Source organism: Prenolepis imparis, unplaced genomic scaffold (genome assembly GCF_030444845.1).
Source record: "Prenolepis imparis isolate NDT839.2.m4 unplaced genomic scaffold, iyPreImpa1.0 SCAF_8, whole genome shotgun sequence".
In the NCBI taxonomy this organism is placed as follows: Eukaryota; Metazoa; Arthropoda; class Insecta; order Hymenoptera; family Formicidae; genus Prenolepis; species Prenolepis imparis.
Genome location: NW_028141166.1, coordinates 12,956,664 through 12,976,768, shown reverse-complemented (window position 1 = coordinate 12,976,768; position 20,105 = coordinate 12,956,664). Strand labels below are relative to the sequence as shown.

Genomic DNA, 20,105 nt, shown 5'->3' with positions numbered 1-20,105 from the left:
GTGCTTTTATTTAATGCGATTTTTATGTGCAAAATGTATAATTAAAATATACTATTAATTACTTAAATAAAATAAATACAATGTAATTAAAACATTCAATATTTCGATATATAATTAAAATACACTTTATTATTATTACATAAAGTAATTTTTTATAATGAGGAAATATTAGTCGTAAATTATAGAGTATATTTGTTTTTGTTTTATATATAATTCTTATTTGCGTAAACGCCACAAGTTTTTAAATTCATAATATACAATTCTCTATTAATATTAATATACAAAACAACATACAATAATTATTTGTATTGTATGTCTTATCTAATTATATAAGTAGACATTTATAGCAAGGTATTTCAATATATAAGCAAAATTCAGAATCAAACTATATATTTATTATTCCAATTTCAAAGTATTAATTTTCATTGATTAATTATTCAAATTAATTAAAGGAATATACGTAGCTTTGAGAGATGCCAATATTGTACAATGATATGATAAAGTAAGTCTGGAATAGAATAGAATAATGTTGAATATTTTTTTCTATTCTATAACATAATTTATAAAAGTTTTATTAAATCTTTTTGGATGTTATAGAATCGAATAAAAAGATTCAAAATTGTGGAAAGATTCAATATAGTATCTTGATAAAGTCATGTTACATATATCTTTTTCACAATTTTATATACCTCACTCATCCTAATACAGAATTACCTTCATTCATATTGATAGCAATTTTTTGTTTTTATGTCATATTTAATTGCGTAAATTGGATTTTTCGAACGTATCAGCTTCCTATAATCAATTAAAAGAATAAGAATCAGGTAAGAATAACAAATTATTATAGATAAAAATGTCATACTTCAGAAGAGGTTTTCGGAACTAATCCTAAACTGTCGAGCATACCGGATGGTGCTGATTCTTCAATGGGACGTGCCAATACTTTGTTACATTTTGTCAAGTGTCTTGCTGCAATACGACGCCAATTAAAATTAATCTGTACAACAACAATATATCGTTGCATTCATCTATATCTATATCATTACTATACCTAATCGATTGCCGTCAGTCGACGTGTAACCGCACAGGCACTGTAGTTTCTTTTCTAGCGGGATGTTAATTAAAGGAGATGGCACGATCAAACTGGTCTTTGGCCTTTCATTATGGATTTGTTGTTGGTGTTCTTGGAATGCGCGCCAACAGCATGTGACGTAACGGCACTGTTGACACCGCTGTTCGCCTCTGTTCGTTAAGTGATATTATGTAATATACTTTGCAAGATTGTTGATTTTATAGAATAATATGCTTACGGATAATGATCTTCTTCATCAATATCTTCTTCGCACTCCTGGCATGCTAAATATCTGGTAGAAGTGTTCACTGATATTGGTCCAGTATTCCATTTTTGTATCTTTTCGTCTGGTGGTAACTCGGGTGGTGGACTATCTACAGTAAATCGTTTTATTTCTGGCCGTTCTTTCGAGATCATTATTCCACTTTTGCTAGCAGAATACGGTATCGCTTCTGTAAATGTTTATCGTGTTATAAATATTATAGAAACAATAATCTTCTCACATAATAAATAAAAAAAGCATATTCAAAAGAAGTAAATGATACAACCAATATAAAAAATATACATATAAATTATCGTTTACTATATAAGTTCTCATTAATCATATCATTAAAGGGAATATTATATTATAGAAATTCTCGCATTTTTATCCTATAAATTTCCAATATCAAGAAGTGTGTACGTACATGTTATGTGATAATAATATATCAATCTGTGAGAAGTTTATAATTTACAATCGTTACATATAATTTCATATATAAGAAAAGTTTTTATGTTAATGAAATATTTGCAATTTTAATATATTATCAAGAAATACAATAAAATAATGAATTTAGAATTTAGTATATGGAGTGTTGTGTATTCACAGCTTATTTATACATATTTATTTATAAATTTTCAAAATTATTGAATAAAAAAAAACAATACAGCTTACTAATTTATAATAGACTGTGATCGAATTTTTACTAGCCTTGATGAAGTAGTTTCTTAATAATTCTATTAACTATTAATTACAATTCCACATACTATCAGGATTTTATAACATTATTTCTGCTATCAATGTTATCTTATAATATATGACGTATGTTTATAAATACATACTTACTTGAATTAAAAACATAGTCGTGCAATTCTCGCTGATGTATCGTTAACGCACTCTTTTTATTGAACCAGAGGCAGCATCTTGAACATTTATTGCCTCTTCCTTGATCCCTTCTTACAATGTGTCTTTGCATATGCGACAAATAAGCGTGAACATTGGACGCGCTCGTATTACCCTCGTTCGCAAATTGTATTACCTGTTTGCAATAGAGAAAGTAACAGTTAATCCGCATTGACTTAAGAAGAAGAAACATATTCGCAGTATATAGCAGTCTTCCATTCTTACCTTGAGGCAGTAAGGGCATTGCAATCCTTCCCCTTTTTCGTGAATTTTATAATAATGATCTATGACATCCTTATGACTGGATGTGCGATAACCGCAACTTTCGCAACGATATGGCATCTCCGAAGGATAATGCATCAACGATAAGTGCTCGATTAACGATCTGCTTTTTCCTAAACAAAACACATGTATAAAAACGCAATTCTCTTAAATTTTCTCGCATTGTATATTTTAATTTTATTAATCACTTAATTTTTTAATTTTCTTAATTATAAACAATTGTAAAGCGAGTGTGGAAAATATCGGCATGTTAGCTTACCGAATTTCTCTTCACAAATAGCACAAACTACCATGAAACCATCAGAATGACCGAAATTGCTGTGTGTTTCTGCCACGTGCGTAAGCATCTGATGCTGCGATGAAAGCGCGGTACAACAATAGCGGCATACTGACAATTCCGATTGATTGGGCATTTGCGGAGGTACATGACTAACCATATGTCCCATCACTTCAGTATTAGACCTCATCACCATCGTACAGAGGAAACACTAAGTAAGCCAAGAAGATAGATATATATATATATATATATATATATATATATATATATATATATATATATCAGAAGATATATATGTAAGACAAAACATATTGATACAATATGACAATTTCAAACCTTGAAATATAATGGAGATTTATGTTCCTTTAAGATCAGATTCTTATCACCTTCCATTGTAGCATAATACAATTCTTGGAGCTGAATTTGATCTTTCGATTCCTTTTCACCTTTATCATCTTTTTCTTTATTATTCTTGAAATCGATTGCAGTTTTTTGCAACTCGTGTTCCGAAGTTGTTACAGGATGATTTCGTTTTCTTCCTCGTTTCAGACTAGGTTTTACTGAAATAGTATCGGAAGTTTTATTCTGAACCGATGCATCAGTTATTGGAGTTGAGTCTATCGTGGGTATCACTGGCGTATCCATTGACGGCAGATTACTCGAGTAAGACCAATCATGAAACGGATTAGAAGCGATTCTTGCCAAATGATCTAGCAGATTGTCGTCTGAAAAGATATAATACTCTTTTTATTTTAAGATATAAGAATACTGAATATGCGAACGATAAAAAATTATTATTTTGTTAGAATAAATATTTTGTTACTTACTGGACTCGAGTTTGGTTTGTTCCGCAATGTGTCGAATAATATTGTCAAATGCACGTTCCGATGTATTTCCATACACCTCTCTCCATATTAATTCGTCTAAGAACTGTTGTATCATTTGTCTACTGAGCAAACTCAATGTGTTTTGAAACATTCTTGGGACAATTTTTCTAAGATATTCCATGATATGGTAATTACTCATTATGTTTCTAGATGTCTGTTCTGAAAATGCAGATTGCACGACATGATTGTAGCCCATATCATGTAAGGTGCTTTTATCAACGGTAAAGTCAGTCATTATTTTCGAATCTGTATGAACCCATTCTTTCAATGGGTGTAAGATATTATTGAATCGTCTTTTGAATGATCTATCTCCGTTTTGCATCGGTTCGCAAGCGCGCAATCGTATGTCCAATGTAGCTGGATCGAAAACACCGAGAACCTCGACTTTCACCTAAATATGAGAACCGAATTACATAAATGATCTTCTTTTTAGTAAAATGCCAAACTATCATAATATTTCACCTGTCGCATATGTCCATCTTGCGATGTGGTACCCAAACTAATTACACCAATCTGTATTATCGAATTTTTACCGCCCATTTTACAACTCTTGTCCCATATTGCTGCTGTACATATACTACGTAAATTCGTATAAAAATTTTTCAAATATAAATTAGACACTTTTACCCAAGAGATTACATTTTGCACATTAGTCTGACACGCCCAATGATAAATTAATTTTAACAGGACTGTAGGCGTATAAGGAGCCCCTTGAAAGAGAGAACCGGAAAAAACAGAGACATATTTGTCAGGACAACAACTAGATATCCAAACATAACCACCCGAATAAGGGAATGTTCCTTGATCGCTGTACATTCCCAATTTGAGTTTAGTCTTTTGATAATTTGACTTATGTTGCAAACAATATTGCTCCGATTTTACTAAACCCTGTTGTATTAACCATTCGGCGAATTTCGTAGCAGAAAACATGAGCACGCTTTTAACTTTAGCATCTGAAAAATATCATTAATTATTACAACTGTATTTAATATTGTAACATTATATATACGTTGGTAAAGATAAAAAAAGTTTTCATACCTAATGCTTGTCTTTCTTTTTGTGCAACTTGCGATCCGATATCTTTGCTACGTAAATTTGGCCTTGCTACTACTACTAAAGATGGAAAAGTTCGACCGCCGGTTGTTTTGTTAAACGTAAATTCTCTGCCATCAGGTTGATTCTTTTTGGCTTCATCAACTTGTTCATTGACTATAAAATATTCAATAATGAGTAGAATTAACTAATGTATTAACATCGTACAAGGTTTGATTTTTACCTGTATTATAGCCAACATTTATTCCTCCTATACTAGTATGTTCGGTAGGTTTGACAGTTGGTTGACTAACTGTCTGTTGTTTATTGACAGTTTTTATTCTAAGACTTGTCGTATTTTGTGGGATAGTAGTAGCTGAGGGACCATCAATATTTTGTTAGTTATTTCAATTCTTAGTTATCTTCATGTAATATATTAATTTAAAAAATGTGATTTTATTCTTACTTGATGTAACCACTTGATGCGTTGCTGGTCCAGTCTTTGGTCTCGAACGAGTAACTGTGGATGCAGGCTATAAGAAAACATGATACTCATATATTCATTAATTACAAAACAGAAAATGTAGAGAAGACTCTTTCTTCAATTCATAAAAATACCTCTTCTATAATATCAGGCTGTTGTGTTTGAAGAACTTTTGTCCTCCTCCCAGACCTGGTATACTTGTACTAAAGAAAATTAGTATAATTAGTCTTTTAATGAAAACTTAGACTTGATATATATATATATATAAAAAATAAATAAATAAATAAATAAATATACAAATAGAATTGACAATACATTTTCTTGTTGAGGTGCAGTGGTTGAAGCCACGGATGTAGTTGTAGTGGTTGTTCCTGAGAAAAAAATTATTTATTTAAAATAATTTTAATCAACCTTAAATCTAATTATGTAAGTCGTTTGCTACCTTGGGTTTGTGTAACCGGTCCTACAATAATACCTCCCATACGTGGATCAACTACTAGTTGAATATTCCCTTGAGATCCAGTTGCATTACTGATATTTAGTTTGATTGGTGCTGAATTTTTGTTTTGCTGGGTCTTAAAAATAAAAAGAAAAAAATATATGTAAAGAATAAATATATAAAAAAATATGTATAAAGAAAACATATGTAATTTTTAAATTATATTTCAAATAATATAGATTCCAGTAAAATACTTACAACATTTAATATCTGAGAATTATTTTGAATTACTGCTGGAGTTGCTGTTGGATTTGTAGGTCTACAAATGTTAATATAAAATATAGTTATGTTTAATACTATACTTTTATACTCTTATGATTATATACTTACAATGTATACTGATAACCACTGACAACACCTGCTTGACATACCAATTTACCGCCATGATCTTTAACTAGTTCTTCTAGGATTGCTGTAACCTAATAGAAAAGTTCATAAATATATACAATACATAATATGTATATTTAAAAAAAAAAAAGGTAAGCAGTTGTATTTACCCTATTGTAATCCTCTTTAAGCTTTGTCCTTGATATCAACTGTGCTTCGCTCAGAGGTTCCTCTGTACATTCTAAATTTAATGTCATATGGAGTGGACGTCTGCTTAAAACAGAACGTGTATACAGCCTTGGTCTTGGCATTTTGTCCGTAGCTGCTGATATCAAAAAATCAAATGCAAGATATGCAATTAAAATTGGCTTAATAGATTTGCTTCAAATGCAATGTACAGAAAATGTAAAACATTGTCAAAAGACACAAGTGCTTGTCAGAACAAGTGCAGAAACTTTTTTTTGTTTATTTTATAATTAATAAATTTATAATTTTATATATACATATATATATATGAAGAAAAAAAAAAAAAAACAAGACTAAACAAATAATGAAAATTGTCTGAACAAAGGATTTTCTAATGCATTTAATGCAACTTTAATTATTAATATTATAAATTTTATAAAGTATATGGATTAACATGTCATTGTGGGTCCAAGTTACTACCGTCTGTTCCAAAAGGAACCGTTCGGCGTCGATTGTAGCCAGGAAGACTCAAAACCGATTCCCGGTTGTTGTATATCTCATAGGGCGGGTCTTACCAGATGTTGAATCTGATTGCAAATAAAGGCAATAATGTCTTGAAGCATCCACAAAGACCATCGAGGCACAAAAGTAATCAAACAACACGATATACGATGATAAAAGATGATAACCTAATTGTACCGGAAAACCAGGCGGCAAAATCTCACCGCGCAGTCCGCGCACGACTTTTTGGACATATATGTCGAGCACAGCGATCAGGCCAGATGGCGGCATTGATCAGTAACTTTTTGACCGATCCAGACATACATATCATTGATCGGTCATATTAGTCATATTTTAATATAACGATAGATTTCTTTCTTTCAAAAAATGTATAATAAAAAAAAAAACTATTTACAAATGAATAATTTATATTTAACAAAATGGTGTACATTATTATGCAATCTTATGTAACCACTTGTTAAGTTCCTCGATATCAGCTGCTGTTTGAGAATCTTTATTAAACGCATATGATTCTGCGAAATCAATGTGAGACTCCAAATGTGCAAATTCGAAATCTTTTCCCTGTTTCCCTAGGAAGACATTGGTTGAAGATGCGTCCGTGGCTTCTAACTGACTAGTCTTTGTCATTCGCAGTAGATTTATTTCTTTTTCTAATAATGTTCTTATCACTGCGCATCCCTTGGCCATAGTTTGATCCTGTTTATTACATAATATAAGGATGGGAACATTTCTTTGTATATTAGAATCTGATAACACATTATATAAGTATCTGAAAAGAAAAAAATATGAATTATTAAAACACATTAAGATTTATTATTTCAAATCGATACAAAATGTCAAATCAGTAACATTGTCAATTTTGTCAAATTTATACTTACTCAGCCGCATCTCTAATCTCCTTCTGAATAGTTACCGAATCAATCACGTAAACTAGACCTTTAGCAGATGACTTGTACTTATCAAAGTACTTGCTGCGCAATCGCTCATCTCCAGGAATATCCACTATTCTCAAAGAATTCTAAAATAGATATTTTTATAAGAACAATTATAATAAATACATAATTAGATTTAAATTCTCATAAAATGTTGCTTAAAACTTACATTGTTGATTTCAACATGCCCCACATTTTCTTTAACAGATGTATATGTCTTGACAAATTTAGAACATAATAATCTCACATAGATCAATGTTTTCCCACTGTCACTGAGGCCTGTTAAAAGGATACTATGACCTGCAGACTTTCTTTTGCGCCAAAGTGCAAACAGAACTGTCAAAATTATATATTAATTGAGAGATATCATAATTTAATCAATATATGTTAAATGCAGAAAAATAATTTATATATATATAGATATAAGACAACGAAAAGAATGTTTCTTGTATTAATTCAATCGATACTATTCTTAAAACAAAGTGCGCATAGTTTGTTTAAATAAAAAGAATATATTTTTCATGAATTAGAAAAAGTTGTAGTAACTCTGAAGATAGTTTGTAACCACAATAGAAATATATTTAACAATCATGTATGTTTAAATCTTTAATGTAAATATTATAAAAATATAATCAATGCACTAGTGCTATGACAATCTGATAAACATGTAATTACCTAACGTTACAATAACAGCAAACACAGCGAGCAATATACCCAGCAACTGTGAATTGCCATTTCTTTCAATAGGTTTTATGTGTTTCTCCATAATCTCGTAATTTGCAATTTTCTCAAGTCTCACTCTCTCACGAGACCATATGCCAATGATACGAATAATTACGAGAGGTTATACACAATCACATACGATGCATTATATTGCAGGAAGCCATGGATGTTTTCAGTTTTCAACGACAATTGCGACATCTATACAAACTTACTCAGAAACAATTAAGGTCGTTCCACAATAGGTTGTAAATGTCCTCGTTGCCAGTTGACAATTGCGGATTGACCAATCAGCTGACAAGTTGCTTTGCTCTGATTGGTCAATCCGCAACTGGCAACGAGGGCATTTGCAACCTATTGTGGAATGACCCTAAAGATACTAAGGCCGGCATTCATAGTCCGTTCTTATTTCAAGACCGTCTTAAGATGCAAATATGGCTCTGTGATTGGTTAATCACATCTTAAGATTGTACTTAAGACATTCTTAAATATAAGAACCGACTATGAATACCGGCCTAAGTTTAAATATACCGCCGCTGCATCTGATTATTTTATTAAATAACATATATATAAATAAAAAAGATACATATATAGATAAGAAGATAGGTAATAAATAAAGAGTGAAATATTAATTCGCAAAACAGTATATATAAGTATGTGTAAGTTAGAACGTAAATAATATGAAATAATGTGTAAAATATTTATTATATGACACACTGATTAACGACATAACGCGATTAAAAATCATGGCGAGAAAATTAAATATATTTGTTATATAATAAATAAATTATATTATTGATCATAAAACTGATTGAAAAGTAAAAAATTTCAACATTGATTTCTGTGTAGTATAATAGATTTCTGTCTTTAGAGAAGACTTCCTATAGCTTTCTTTCTCTTTCTAATTTTGACTTGATATGCGCAGTCTATGTTTATATGTCATTTATGACTTAATAATGTTTCGCGCGCACGGAAAGCAAGCACACACTTCATGTCTCGCGTTATGTATCCGTTTTACGCGTCGCGTTTATTTGGGAGTGTCGTACAAAGGGCAATTATCGCATTCCGCGTTAATTAATCGTGATTAGTCGTAGCTTTCCCCATCGGTTCGCGTGTCCGCGAGAAAAAACATTCGGAACGATGAAACGGCCAACGACAAAGAATTGCGGTGCATTAACTGGTAAGCGACTTCAATTTTTTCTCCATTTTTTATGACTTTCAGGATTTAACAATGTTGCACGCGATAGTGATTTGAAACATCGAAAATCCGTAACAAAGGGCCGCATTTGTAGGATTCATGCCTAATTTCTTTTTTTCTCTTTGCAGATCGTTTCAAGGAATAAAGCCTCATTTTGCAATAATCTTTCTCGATACATAAATATAATCGATTGTTAAGGCTGGGCGCGCATCAACTTTATATCGACTAATCGATGTCGAGTGTAATCGATATTATTAGCAACGCGTCACGTGCATGAAGTTGACGCCGCGTATTTTCTAGACTCTAGACAAGTAATTCGTTTAATATAGATCGATGTGCGCAATCTATGTTTATACTATGTCTATGATTTAATATGGCGTCGTTTCGTTTAAACGGGAAGTGAGTGCGCTTCGCGTCTCGCGTTGTCTATCTGTTTTACGCGTCGCGTTTGTAACAAAGTGCCGGGAGTATCGTATAAAGTGACGGGCTATTATCGTATTCCGCGTTAATTAATCGCGATCGCGATTAGTCGTAGCTTCCCGCTCGGTTCGCGTGCACGCGAGAAAAAACATTCGGAACGATGAAACGGCCAACGACAAAGAATTACGGTGCATTGACTGGTAAGCGAATTCAATTTTTTCACGATTTTTTATGATTTTCAGGATTTGATGTTGTTACAGGCGATAGATAAGGACTGCGGTCGAGAATGCGCTACGAATGCTCCGAAACATTATTTTATCTTTATTCTTCTGGAATGTAGAACAAAGATAGAATGATATCATTCTATCTTTGTTCTACATTTCAGAAGAATAAAGATAGAATGATGTTTCGGAGCATATGTTTCAAAGCATTCGTAGTGCATTCTCGACCGCAGCCAAAAACATGCGAAAGATCCTGAAACATTGAAAATCCGTAACAATTAAAGGACTGCATTCGCAAGAATTCACATCTAATTTCTCTTTTTCTTTTTGCAAGTCGTTTATTCATTAAATAAAGTCCCATTTCGCAATAATCTTCTCGATGCATAAATATAATCGAATGTTAAGGTTGGGTGCGTATTTTATATCGACTAATCGATGTCTCGCGCGTAATCGATATTGACAACAGCGCGATACGTGCATCAAGTTGACGCCGCGTACTTTCTAGATAAGTAATTCGTTTAATGCGCGTAGATCGATATTCGGAGTCTATGTTCATACTCTATCTATGATTTAATATGACGTCGTTTCGTTTAAACGGGAAGTGAGTGCGCTTCGCGTCTCGCGTTGTCTATCTGTTTTACGCGTTGCGTTTGTAACAAAGTGCCGGGAGTATCGTATAAAGTGACGGGCTATTATCGTATTCCGCGTTAATTAATCGCGATCGCGATTAGTCGTAGCTTCCCGCTCGGTTCGCGTGCACGCGAGAAAAAACATTCGAAACGATGAAACGGCCAACGACAAAGAATTACGGTGCATTGACTGGTAAGCGAATTCAATTTTTTCACGATTTTTTATGATTTTCAGGATTTGATGTTGTTACAGGCGATAGATAAGGACTGCGGTCGAGAATGCGCTACGAATGCTCCGAAACATTATTTTATCTTTATTCTTCTGGAATGTAGAACAAAGATAGAATGATATCATTCTATCTTTGTTCTACATTTCAGAAGAATAAAGATAGAATGATGTTTCGGAGCATATGTTTCAAAGCATTCGTAGTGCATTCTCGACCGCAGCCAAAAACATGCGAAAGATCCTGAAACATTGAAAATCCGTAACAATTAAAGGACTGCATTCGCAAGAATTCACATCTAATTTCTCTTTTTCTTTTTGCAAGTCGTTTATTCATTAAATAAAGTCCCATTTCGCAATAATCTTCTCGATGCATAAATATAATCGAATGTTAAGGTTGGGTGCGTATTTTATATCGACTAATCGATGTCTCGCGCGTAATCGATATTGACAACAGCGCGATACGTGCATCAAGTTGACGCCGCGTACTTTCTAGATAAGTAATTCGTTTAATGCGCGTAGATCGATATTCGGAGTCTATGTTCATACTCTATCTATGATTTAATATGACGTCGTTTCGTTTAAACGGGAAGTGAGTGCGCTTCGCGTCTCGCGTTGTCTATCTGTTTTACGCGTTGCGTTTGTAACAAAGTGCCGGGAGTATCGTATAAAGTGACGGGCTATTATCGTATTCCGCGTTAATTAATCGCGATCGCGATTAGTCGTAGCTTCCCGCTCGGTTCGCGTGCACGCGAGAAAAAAACATTCGAAACGATGAAACGGCCAACGACAAAGAATTACGGTGCATTGACTGGTAAGCGAATTCAATTTTTTCACGATTTTTTATGATTTTCAGGATTTGATGTTGTTACAGGCGATAGATAAGGACTGCGGTCGAGAATGCGCTACGAATGCTCCGAAACATTATTTTATCTTTATTCTTCTGGAATGTAGAACAAAGATAGAATGATATCATTCTATCTTTGTTCTACATTTCAGAAGAATAAAGATAGAATGATGTTTCGGAGCATATGTTTCAAAGCATTCGTAGTGCATTCTCGACCGCAGCCAAAAACATGCGAAAGATCCTGAAACATTGAAAATCCGTAACAATTAAAGGACTGCATTCGCAAGAATTCACATCTAATTTCTCTTTTTCTTTTTGCAAGTCGTTTATTCATTAAATAAAGCCCCATTTCGCAATAATCTTCTCGATGCATAAATATAATCGAATGTTAAGGTTGGGTTTTTTTTATATCGACTAATCGATGTCTCGCGCGTAATCGATATCGACAACAGCGCGATACGTGCATCAAGTTGACGCCGCGTACTTTCTAGATAAGTAATTCGTTTAATGCGCGTAGATCGATATTCGCAGTCTATGTTCATACTCTATCTATGATTTAATATGACGTCGTTTCGTTTAAACGGGAAGTGAATGTGCTTCGTGTCTCGCGTTATTTATCTGTTTTACGCGTCGCGTTTATAACAAAGACCTCACGCTAATTGCAAGTGTAGGCGAGAGTATGGTGGGGATCGCGGCGTACGTGAGAGTTCGTGCGAATTCGTGCGAGTTCGGCGAGTCGCCGCGACTCCCCACCTACGTCACCAACCACCTCCATCACAATTTGGCGGTTGCTCGTCTCGAAACTGACACAGCTTGCACGGTCTCGCGTTGCATATGTGTTATACGCGTCGCGTTTATAACAAAATGTCGGGAGTGTCGTATAAAGTGACAGGTGATTATCGTAATTCCGCGTTAATTTATCGCGATTAGTGTCGTAGATTAACGATCGGCTCGCGTGTCCGCGAGAAAAAGCATTTGGAAGAATGAAACGGCCAGCGACAAAGAATTGCGGTACATCGACTGGTAAGCGAATGCAATCTTTTCACGATAATTTTGAGGATTTGATGTTTCTACGCGATAGGTAAAGATCTGGAACATTGAAATTTCGTAACAAAGGACCGCATTCACAGGGATATCTAATGTCTCTTTCTCTTCGCAGGTCGCTTCACGGAATGGCGTCGTTTTTCACGCGAGGCGGATCCGCATAAAGTGATGTCGTAATTTTCCGATCGGTGCGTGTGTCTCCGCAAGAAAAAAAACATTCGAAACAATGAAATGACCAGCGCCAAAGAATTGCGGTACATCGACTGGTAAGTGAATTCATTTTTTTTACGATAATTTTGAGGATTTGATGTTGTTACGCAGTAGCTAAAGATCTGAAACATTGAAAATCCGTAACAAAGGACCGCATCTACAAGGATATCTAATTTCTTTTTTCTTTTTACAGGTTCTTTCATGGAAGTGTCGTTTTTCATGCGAGACGGATCCGCATAAAGTGATTAGTCGCAGTTTCCCGACTCGGTTCGTGTGTCCGCGAGAAAAAACATTCGGAACGATTAAATGGCCAGCGACAAAGAATTGCGGTGCATCGACTGGTAAACGAATTCAATTTTTTTTACAATAATTCTTATGATTTGATCGAGGGTTGTCTCACTTGTCGCAATACATGTACATTTTTCCTGGAATTACGCATTACTTAACATTACTTCGCATTGATTTACATTTACAAGCATAAAACAATATATATAATAACCCGCAGACAAGATTAAAATGTCTTAAAAAGTAAAAATAATGTTATGACGTTTTTTAAATATATATTTTATTAAATATTATAATTTAAGAAATCATTAATTGATATTTAATTTGTTCAGATCTAATCTATTTGTACACGGAGAGAATTTTCTCTTAGAATTTACCCTGAAAATCATGGTAATCGTGGGACAATATGGTATGGAAAGAATTTTATGATAATTTCTTTGATTAATATTTATCACAATAAAAATAATATCTGTCACAATAAAATATAAAACATGTTCGATTAATTTTACTAAACTGCATGGTAAAATTACTCAAACATGTTTTATATTTTAACGTAGTGTAGATATTATTATGTTTATTGTGATGAATATTAATCAGAGAAATTTTCATAAAATTCTTTCCATACCATATTGTCCCACGATTACCATAATTTTCAGGGTAAATTCTAAGAGAAAGTTCTCTCTGTGTACTTTGTGTCCTATTGGTACTATATGATTTACAATAATATTTCATAAATTTATTTTTCTTAACATTTCTTTTTATAAATCATTTTAATTACATTTCTCTTACTAAATTAAACAGTACTAATATTTAAATATTGTATTTTATTAAAAAAAAAAAGAATTAACATAATTCACGCATTCCGTCGCATTACTTGAATTATACGGCGCATTACATGGAATTACTTAGAATTCTCGGTAATTCGCAATACATGTACATGAGTGAGACATCCCTCGGATTTGATGTTGTTATGCGATAAATAAAGATCTGTGAAACATTGAAAATCCGTAACAAAAAACTGCATTCGCTGGAATTCATGTCTAATTACTCTTTTTCTCTTTGCAGGTCGTTTCACGGAATAGTGTCGTTTCTTATGCGAGGCGGATTCGCATCCGTAAAGTGATGCGTGCATCGGCGGGATCTATTCCGCGGGATTAAGAAGGAACACAGAAAGCGGCCTCGCGCGCTTGCATTTCCATACATGGCGAATCGAGGAAAGGGCGTCTTTCGCAGTCATTTTTCTTGTCGGCTCGTCGATTCGTATCCATGAATTTATTGCTTCGGCCATGAGACGCGCGCGGACCGGACTTTTGATCCGCGGAGCGATTCGCTACTCTTCGAAGAAACCTCTTCAGGATGGCGCCTTGTCCGTCAGTTCCTCTCATCCCGGGCTGGAGACATTCGGCGATACACATCGATTACCCGCCGTTATTTTTGCAAGTTCCAGCGCGCGCAGTTCCGCCTCTTCAATAGTGAGTCGTTTTTAATTTATTTCTCGCTCTCTTCTGTGCTACAAGGCTTTTAGAGAAGGAAATACCTTGTTTTCTATACTGTAAAAAGATATAAAACAATTTTTTTAAAAATGAAAGTGTATTATTAATGAAAAGCAATGAATAGTCACTAATGATTGTAAATATAAAATTGTCATAACAAATCAGAAATCTCATTAAAAAAATTAGTGACAAATGTCTATAATGACTATTCAATCAGTAATATTAAAAATATATCTTATAATATATATTATAGATTCATAGTAACATTTTGTTGAAGAAATATTTGAGTGTTTTATAGCAGCATATTTTTTTAAAGAAATATTTGAATTTGATCAAGATTTTTATTTTTTGTAAATTTATCACATCTTAAAAGTAAAGAAATATGTATAAATATTGAGAGAATAAACATGAACAATAAGTGTAAAATTGTATAATAAACAATGGAATTATTATTACATTTCTTATTTATTATGCAATTTTTTACTTATTGTTTATGTAATTTTGTAATATTTTTTTACAGTGTAGCATCAAGTAGCATGGATCCTTAATACGATAGCTTGGCTTTTTAACTTTTTTCGCGCAATATATAGTTATTTTTCTTTTCTAAATAAATTTAAAATATATGTGTATTGCTCTTCCATTTTATGGATTATATTCTGATATGTGATTTAAGTCATTCAATATATATATATATGTGATATATGTAATTTCTATATATGTGATTTTTTATATGAGTACTCTGCAATCTTGTAAACGTGACTTATGAGAAATAGTGATCGTCATGTCGGCAAGTACGCGGCAACGATCATTTGTATTTAATAACACGTCCCAAAGAGCCGCTATAAATTCGCCAGCACGTTCTTAATTACGCTCTCGCGCCGACCCTTGTTAAGTATGTATCAATTATCGGGTGGCACGATCGAGTCTCTCTCGGCGCAGCGCGAGAAGATGATAGGTTCCGGAGATCCTTAAGAGAAGCGTGTTGCTCTCGTTACCGACTCTCGTTTATCGCAAACGAAAGATATCCGGGGCGCGTCATTTAAGCCCAATTCCGACGATGTAATCGGCGCGCACGTTCCTAAAAATAAAACGTATCGGTACGTTGCGAAGATCCGGTCGAACATTATTTACGAGCGTTTCGAATCGTGATGGTTGGTCTTTTCGTTACACGAGCGAAAAGGAGATGAGACGATCGATCACGGATCGAAGAGCGTAATACTTTCTTCGATCAATTTCTTGGACATTCGGGCGAAGAGAATGTAGAATTGGAGACATGTAGCCGAATCGGATTACGTAAAAACGAGAACTCGATCTGTCGCAAAAAAAAAAAGGATAGCGACGTGATAAAGTGCGGGTAGAAAAAAGACGTCGATGGCGGTGGTCCAGATTGTAGAATTTACGAAAAGTAGAATACTGTTGTTTAAACATTCGGTGGAATAAAAAATTAACGCGAAAGAAAATTGCGTCCAGACTGCGTTTGTTTGCACGAATTTGCAAGTATATCACAAAAAGGAACGTGCAAGCGTGTACACGCGCGAGACAAAGTGCTTTTTGGTCCATAAATAAAATGCCGCCAAATAAGTCGTCGAGCATAAATCTCTCGCTCGCGAACTTGACTTCCTCGCGCGCAAAGACGTTTCCTCTTCACGGGATTTAATTGCATGATAAAAAGCCAATCGATCGCTAAATTATCTATTCTCAATTTACGAGTTCAATATAAAATTTCGATATAAAATTGAGATTGATATTGCGATCAGCTGCCTTATTTCTGATTGCAAAAAATTGCTTTAAGATTGAGAAGATCGTATACAGATAGTAAAAGAACTTTGTGCACCCTTTAAAAATTAAGACGGCGCGGCGTTTGGCGCTCGTAATTTTTTTGTCGGGCTCGATTTAATTTCGGCGATTTAACGTCTCACAAGATCAAAAAAAGATAGAGAGAGAAAGCAAACCGCTTATTCATGGGAGCACTTGCCGCGTTAACGCTTCGCACGTAATTACAATGGTCCGGTTAATCTGATCGGATTAATTTTTTCTGAATTCGGCCACGTTCCGTGCGCGGCGGCGATTACATCGACGGCCGTTTACGCTCTCACACCTGTAGGATTAACACTAATGGATTCTCCGGATCGTTCGTAATTACGGAGTACGAGGCGCGAGATCTCGTGCGTGTGCATCGCGGCCGTACTCGGATCTCGTGCGTCTCCATTTTAAACGGGAAATAATTGCATCTGTATGCTATGGTGTATTAATTTCACACCAGTAGTCTCCAAACTTTGCATAGCAATACTCCGCATCTCCTAAAAAAATTATATATTAATAAATAAGAATTATTTTTATTATTTAATTTTTGCTGCGTTTTAACTGAACTCGAGTCGAAGTAGCAACGGATTGTCTATCAATGAAAAGCAGGGATGTTGATATAATTTTATATAGTCGCAAATTACGATTGTCCAATTGTCCAATATATAGAACTCTAATATATATAATGTATACATATATATTTTTAAATTTTTTTAAAAAGATTATCGTAGATAATCTTCAATATATATGTATATATGTATTTAAATTTTTTTAAAAAGATTAACATAATGTACAATTCGAAGCAATTGTATGTATACATAGAATTAAAGCCATCTTAAAACATATGATGCGTTAATCGAATAAAAGATACAAATATGATTCTATATAAGAAAAGTGATACAGATTTGAATGTCTCATATATTTAGAATAATATTTTTAAAAAAAGATTATCTTTAATATATACCTATAGTTTTAAAAATAATCTTTTTAAAAAAAGATACAGTGAAAAGTGATACAGATTTGATTGTCTCATATATCTAGAATAAAATTTTTAAAAAAAGAGTATCTTTAATATATATGGTTTTATATATATGAGATAATTTATATGAGACAATCAAATCTGTATCACTTTTTACTGTACCTTTTTTTAAAAAGATTATTTTTAAAACCATAGGTATATATTAAAGATAATCTTTTTTTTAAATATTATTTTAGATATATGAGACAATCAAATCTGTATCACTTTTCTTATATAGAATCATACTTGTATCTTTTACTCGATAAACGCATCATATGTTTATGATGGCTTTAATTCTATTGTATACATAGAGAGAATTTTCTCTTAGAATTTACCCTGAAAATCGTGGTAATCGTGGGACAATATGGTATGGAAAGAATTTTATGAGAATTTCTCTGATTAATATTTATCTATAAAAATAATAATATATATATTTATCACAATAAAATATAAAATGTTTGATTAATTTTACTAAACTGCATAGTAAAATTAATCAAACATATTTTATATTTTATTGTGATAGATATTATTTATATTGTGATGAATATTAATCAGAGAAATTCTCATAAATTTCTTTTTATACCATATTGTCCCACGATTACCATGATTTTCAGGGTAAATTCTAAGAGAAAATTCTCTCAGTGTACAATTGCTTCGAATTGTACTTTTTATCACGAGTAGGAAAACTCTCTTGCCATCATGTGATGGCTGATACATATATCGATCATATTCATATATCATTCGTGGAGAGAATCGTTGTCGCGTGAGATATATCTGCGCACTCGATGAGTATTAAACCGGTGATTGGTGAGGCGATCCTTTAGAAGCGCGTCCCTCTTCTATACCCTGTCTTTGTGAATCGCGACTAGAGACATGGCATAAAGAGTCAACTTTGTAACAGAACTGATCATAAAGATGGCATCCCCATATGTATCTTTTCTCCTGCATATGAGCATTAAACATAAATCTCTGTCGAATGAATAACCGTCTCTAACGGAGAAGAGAGGAGGGAAGAGAGGCTTGCGAGAACAAAGTTGAACCTATTAAAAGTAGCACACAAAGTAGCTCCTCAATCGCGGACCCATGTCGCTGCTGCCCGTTCCGCTAATAAAACGTTACAAATTCGTCGCACAGGGGATAGTTTATAACGCACGTGAAGCTTTCGTCGCGAGGAATCGTCCGGCGTGCCATTTATGTCCCATGAACACAATGAGACATTTTGGAAGCTAGGAGTGCGAACTGGTTTTAAAGAAAAGACTCCTCTTTTTATCTAAAAAAATATTTAAAATCAAAGATGTTTTTTTAGAAGAACGTTAAATATAGGTATTTATTATTTTGAATTAATAATGGATAAGTATTTGAATGTGATGAATCGAATTTTTGTATTTTCAAGTTAGGGACACATGCTTTCTGCATATTTAAAATGTCACTGCGCGGATTTTTATTTCTATGTCCGGCTTTTGATACGCCTCACATCTTCTTATATGTTTCGTGCCGCGTTAACGATCGCTGGCGGCTGAATCGATTTAAATTTGTGGAAAAAGGAAATCGCGCCGCCTTTTGAACAGTCCTACGGAATTTTATTCGCGAGATTTTATTGCACTTGGTCTCCGAATTATTTACAGGTGATAATGCGATTATACATCATAAAAGCGCCTTTTATTTGAATGGTATATTCGGTATACGATCGTGCATGTGTATTCGCGTCTCTTCTCTCTTCTGTTTAATGCGAGTATACGATCATCGTTGTCTTCTCGTCTCGGTACTAACGCGTGGAATAATAAAACGGAAAGAAAAGTTGCAAATTGTGCTTTACAGTCTCCTTGGACGTCACAGTTACGAGGTGCTTTATTCGGTTATAAATTCTATTGGCGGTCCTTCCGAACGACACTTTGCATCGTTGCGTCTATATTGTCGGCACTTGAATGTGTCGCATTCACTGCATTTGCATATTTTATTTTCCTACTATGTTTTTTTTATATCGTTCTCTTCGTCGTATAATTCCACATGCATTAAAAGAACCAAGAAAGTTGTATAATTTCACATGCACTAAAATTAAGAAAGAATTTCTAATTATAGTTATATATATCATAATTAACGGTTTACTATATTTACGATATAAAAAATCGTTTCATTCGTACTGAATCGCTTTAGTTTCTTTATCTTTAATGTAACATACGTTGGAAACTACGCGCGACTATGTTCGCGTAAAAAAGATCTTGATGAATGGTTACGCCACGATGTTTGAAGAATAGGTCTTAACCTTTTCACGAGCATTGCCCGATTTTTGGACGTTTCACGAGGAATCGGTGCATCGTGTAGGGAAAAAAAA

At 33.7% G+C, this 20,105-nt stretch overlaps 2 protein-coding genes and 1 long non-coding RNA gene across 10 annotated transcripts in view; 1 reads left to right on the top strand and 2 right to left on the bottom strand.

Annotated features, from left to right (window-relative positions):
• Window positions 1-191: 191 nt before the first annotated feature.
• Window positions 192-7,089, bottom strand: Row (relative of woc). Of its 8 annotated transcripts, none has more exons than XM_083044822.1 (20): window positions 6,784-7,089; window positions 6,193-6,347; window positions 6,026-6,114; window positions 5,894-5,954; window positions 5,639-5,771; window positions 5,512-5,567; window positions 5,331-5,399; window positions 5,179-5,245; window positions 4,957-5,088; window positions 4,719-4,889; window positions 4,143-4,633; window positions 3,621-4,071; window positions 3,130-3,536; window positions 2,776-3,004; window positions 2,460-2,629; window positions 2,178-2,370; window positions 1,311-1,524; window positions 1,052-1,242; window positions 907-969; window positions 192-795 (listed from the first exon to the last, which is right to left on the bottom strand). In XM_083044822.1, the coding sequence occupies exons 1-20, from the start codon at window positions 6,998-7,000 to the stop codon at window positions 788-790; spliced, it is 3,567 nt and encodes a 1,188-aa protein (XP_082900948.1). In that variant the 5' UTR covers window positions 7,001-7,089; the 3' UTR covers window positions 192-787. The 8 variants fall into 8 exon arrangements, with proteins under 8 accessions (XP_082900948.1, XP_082900946.1, XP_082900944.1 ...); XM_083044820.1 differs by having other exon boundaries at window positions 194-795; window positions 863-969; window positions 6,193-6,344; window positions 6,784-7,088; XM_083044818.1 differs by having other exon boundaries at window positions 194-795; window positions 863-969; window positions 6,784-7,087.
• Window positions 7,090-7,113: 24 nt separating this feature from the next.
• On the bottom strand, window positions 7,114-8,537 carry Srprbeta (signal recognition particle receptor beta). Its single transcript, XM_083044828.1, has 4 exons — window positions 8,338-8,537; window positions 7,832-7,998; window positions 7,609-7,748; window positions 7,114-7,499 (listed from the first exon to the last, which is right to left on the bottom strand). Exons 1-4 carry the CDS (start codon window positions 8,426-8,428, stop codon window positions 7,163-7,165), a joined length of 735 nt encoding a protein of 244 aa, XP_082900954.1. The 5' UTR covers window positions 8,429-8,537; the 3' UTR covers window positions 7,114-7,162.
• Window positions 8,538-14,709: 6,172 nt separating this feature from the next.
• The window catches only part of LOC145939930 (uncharacterized), an 81,253-nt gene continuing 75,857 nt past the window's right edge, over window positions 14,710-20,105 (top strand). Inside the window, exon 1 of the long non-coding RNA XR_014425922.1 lies at window positions 14,710-14,931. This is a non-coding gene — a long non-coding RNA (uncharacterized LOC145939930). The remainder of the gene's footprint in view (window positions 14,932-20,105) is intronic.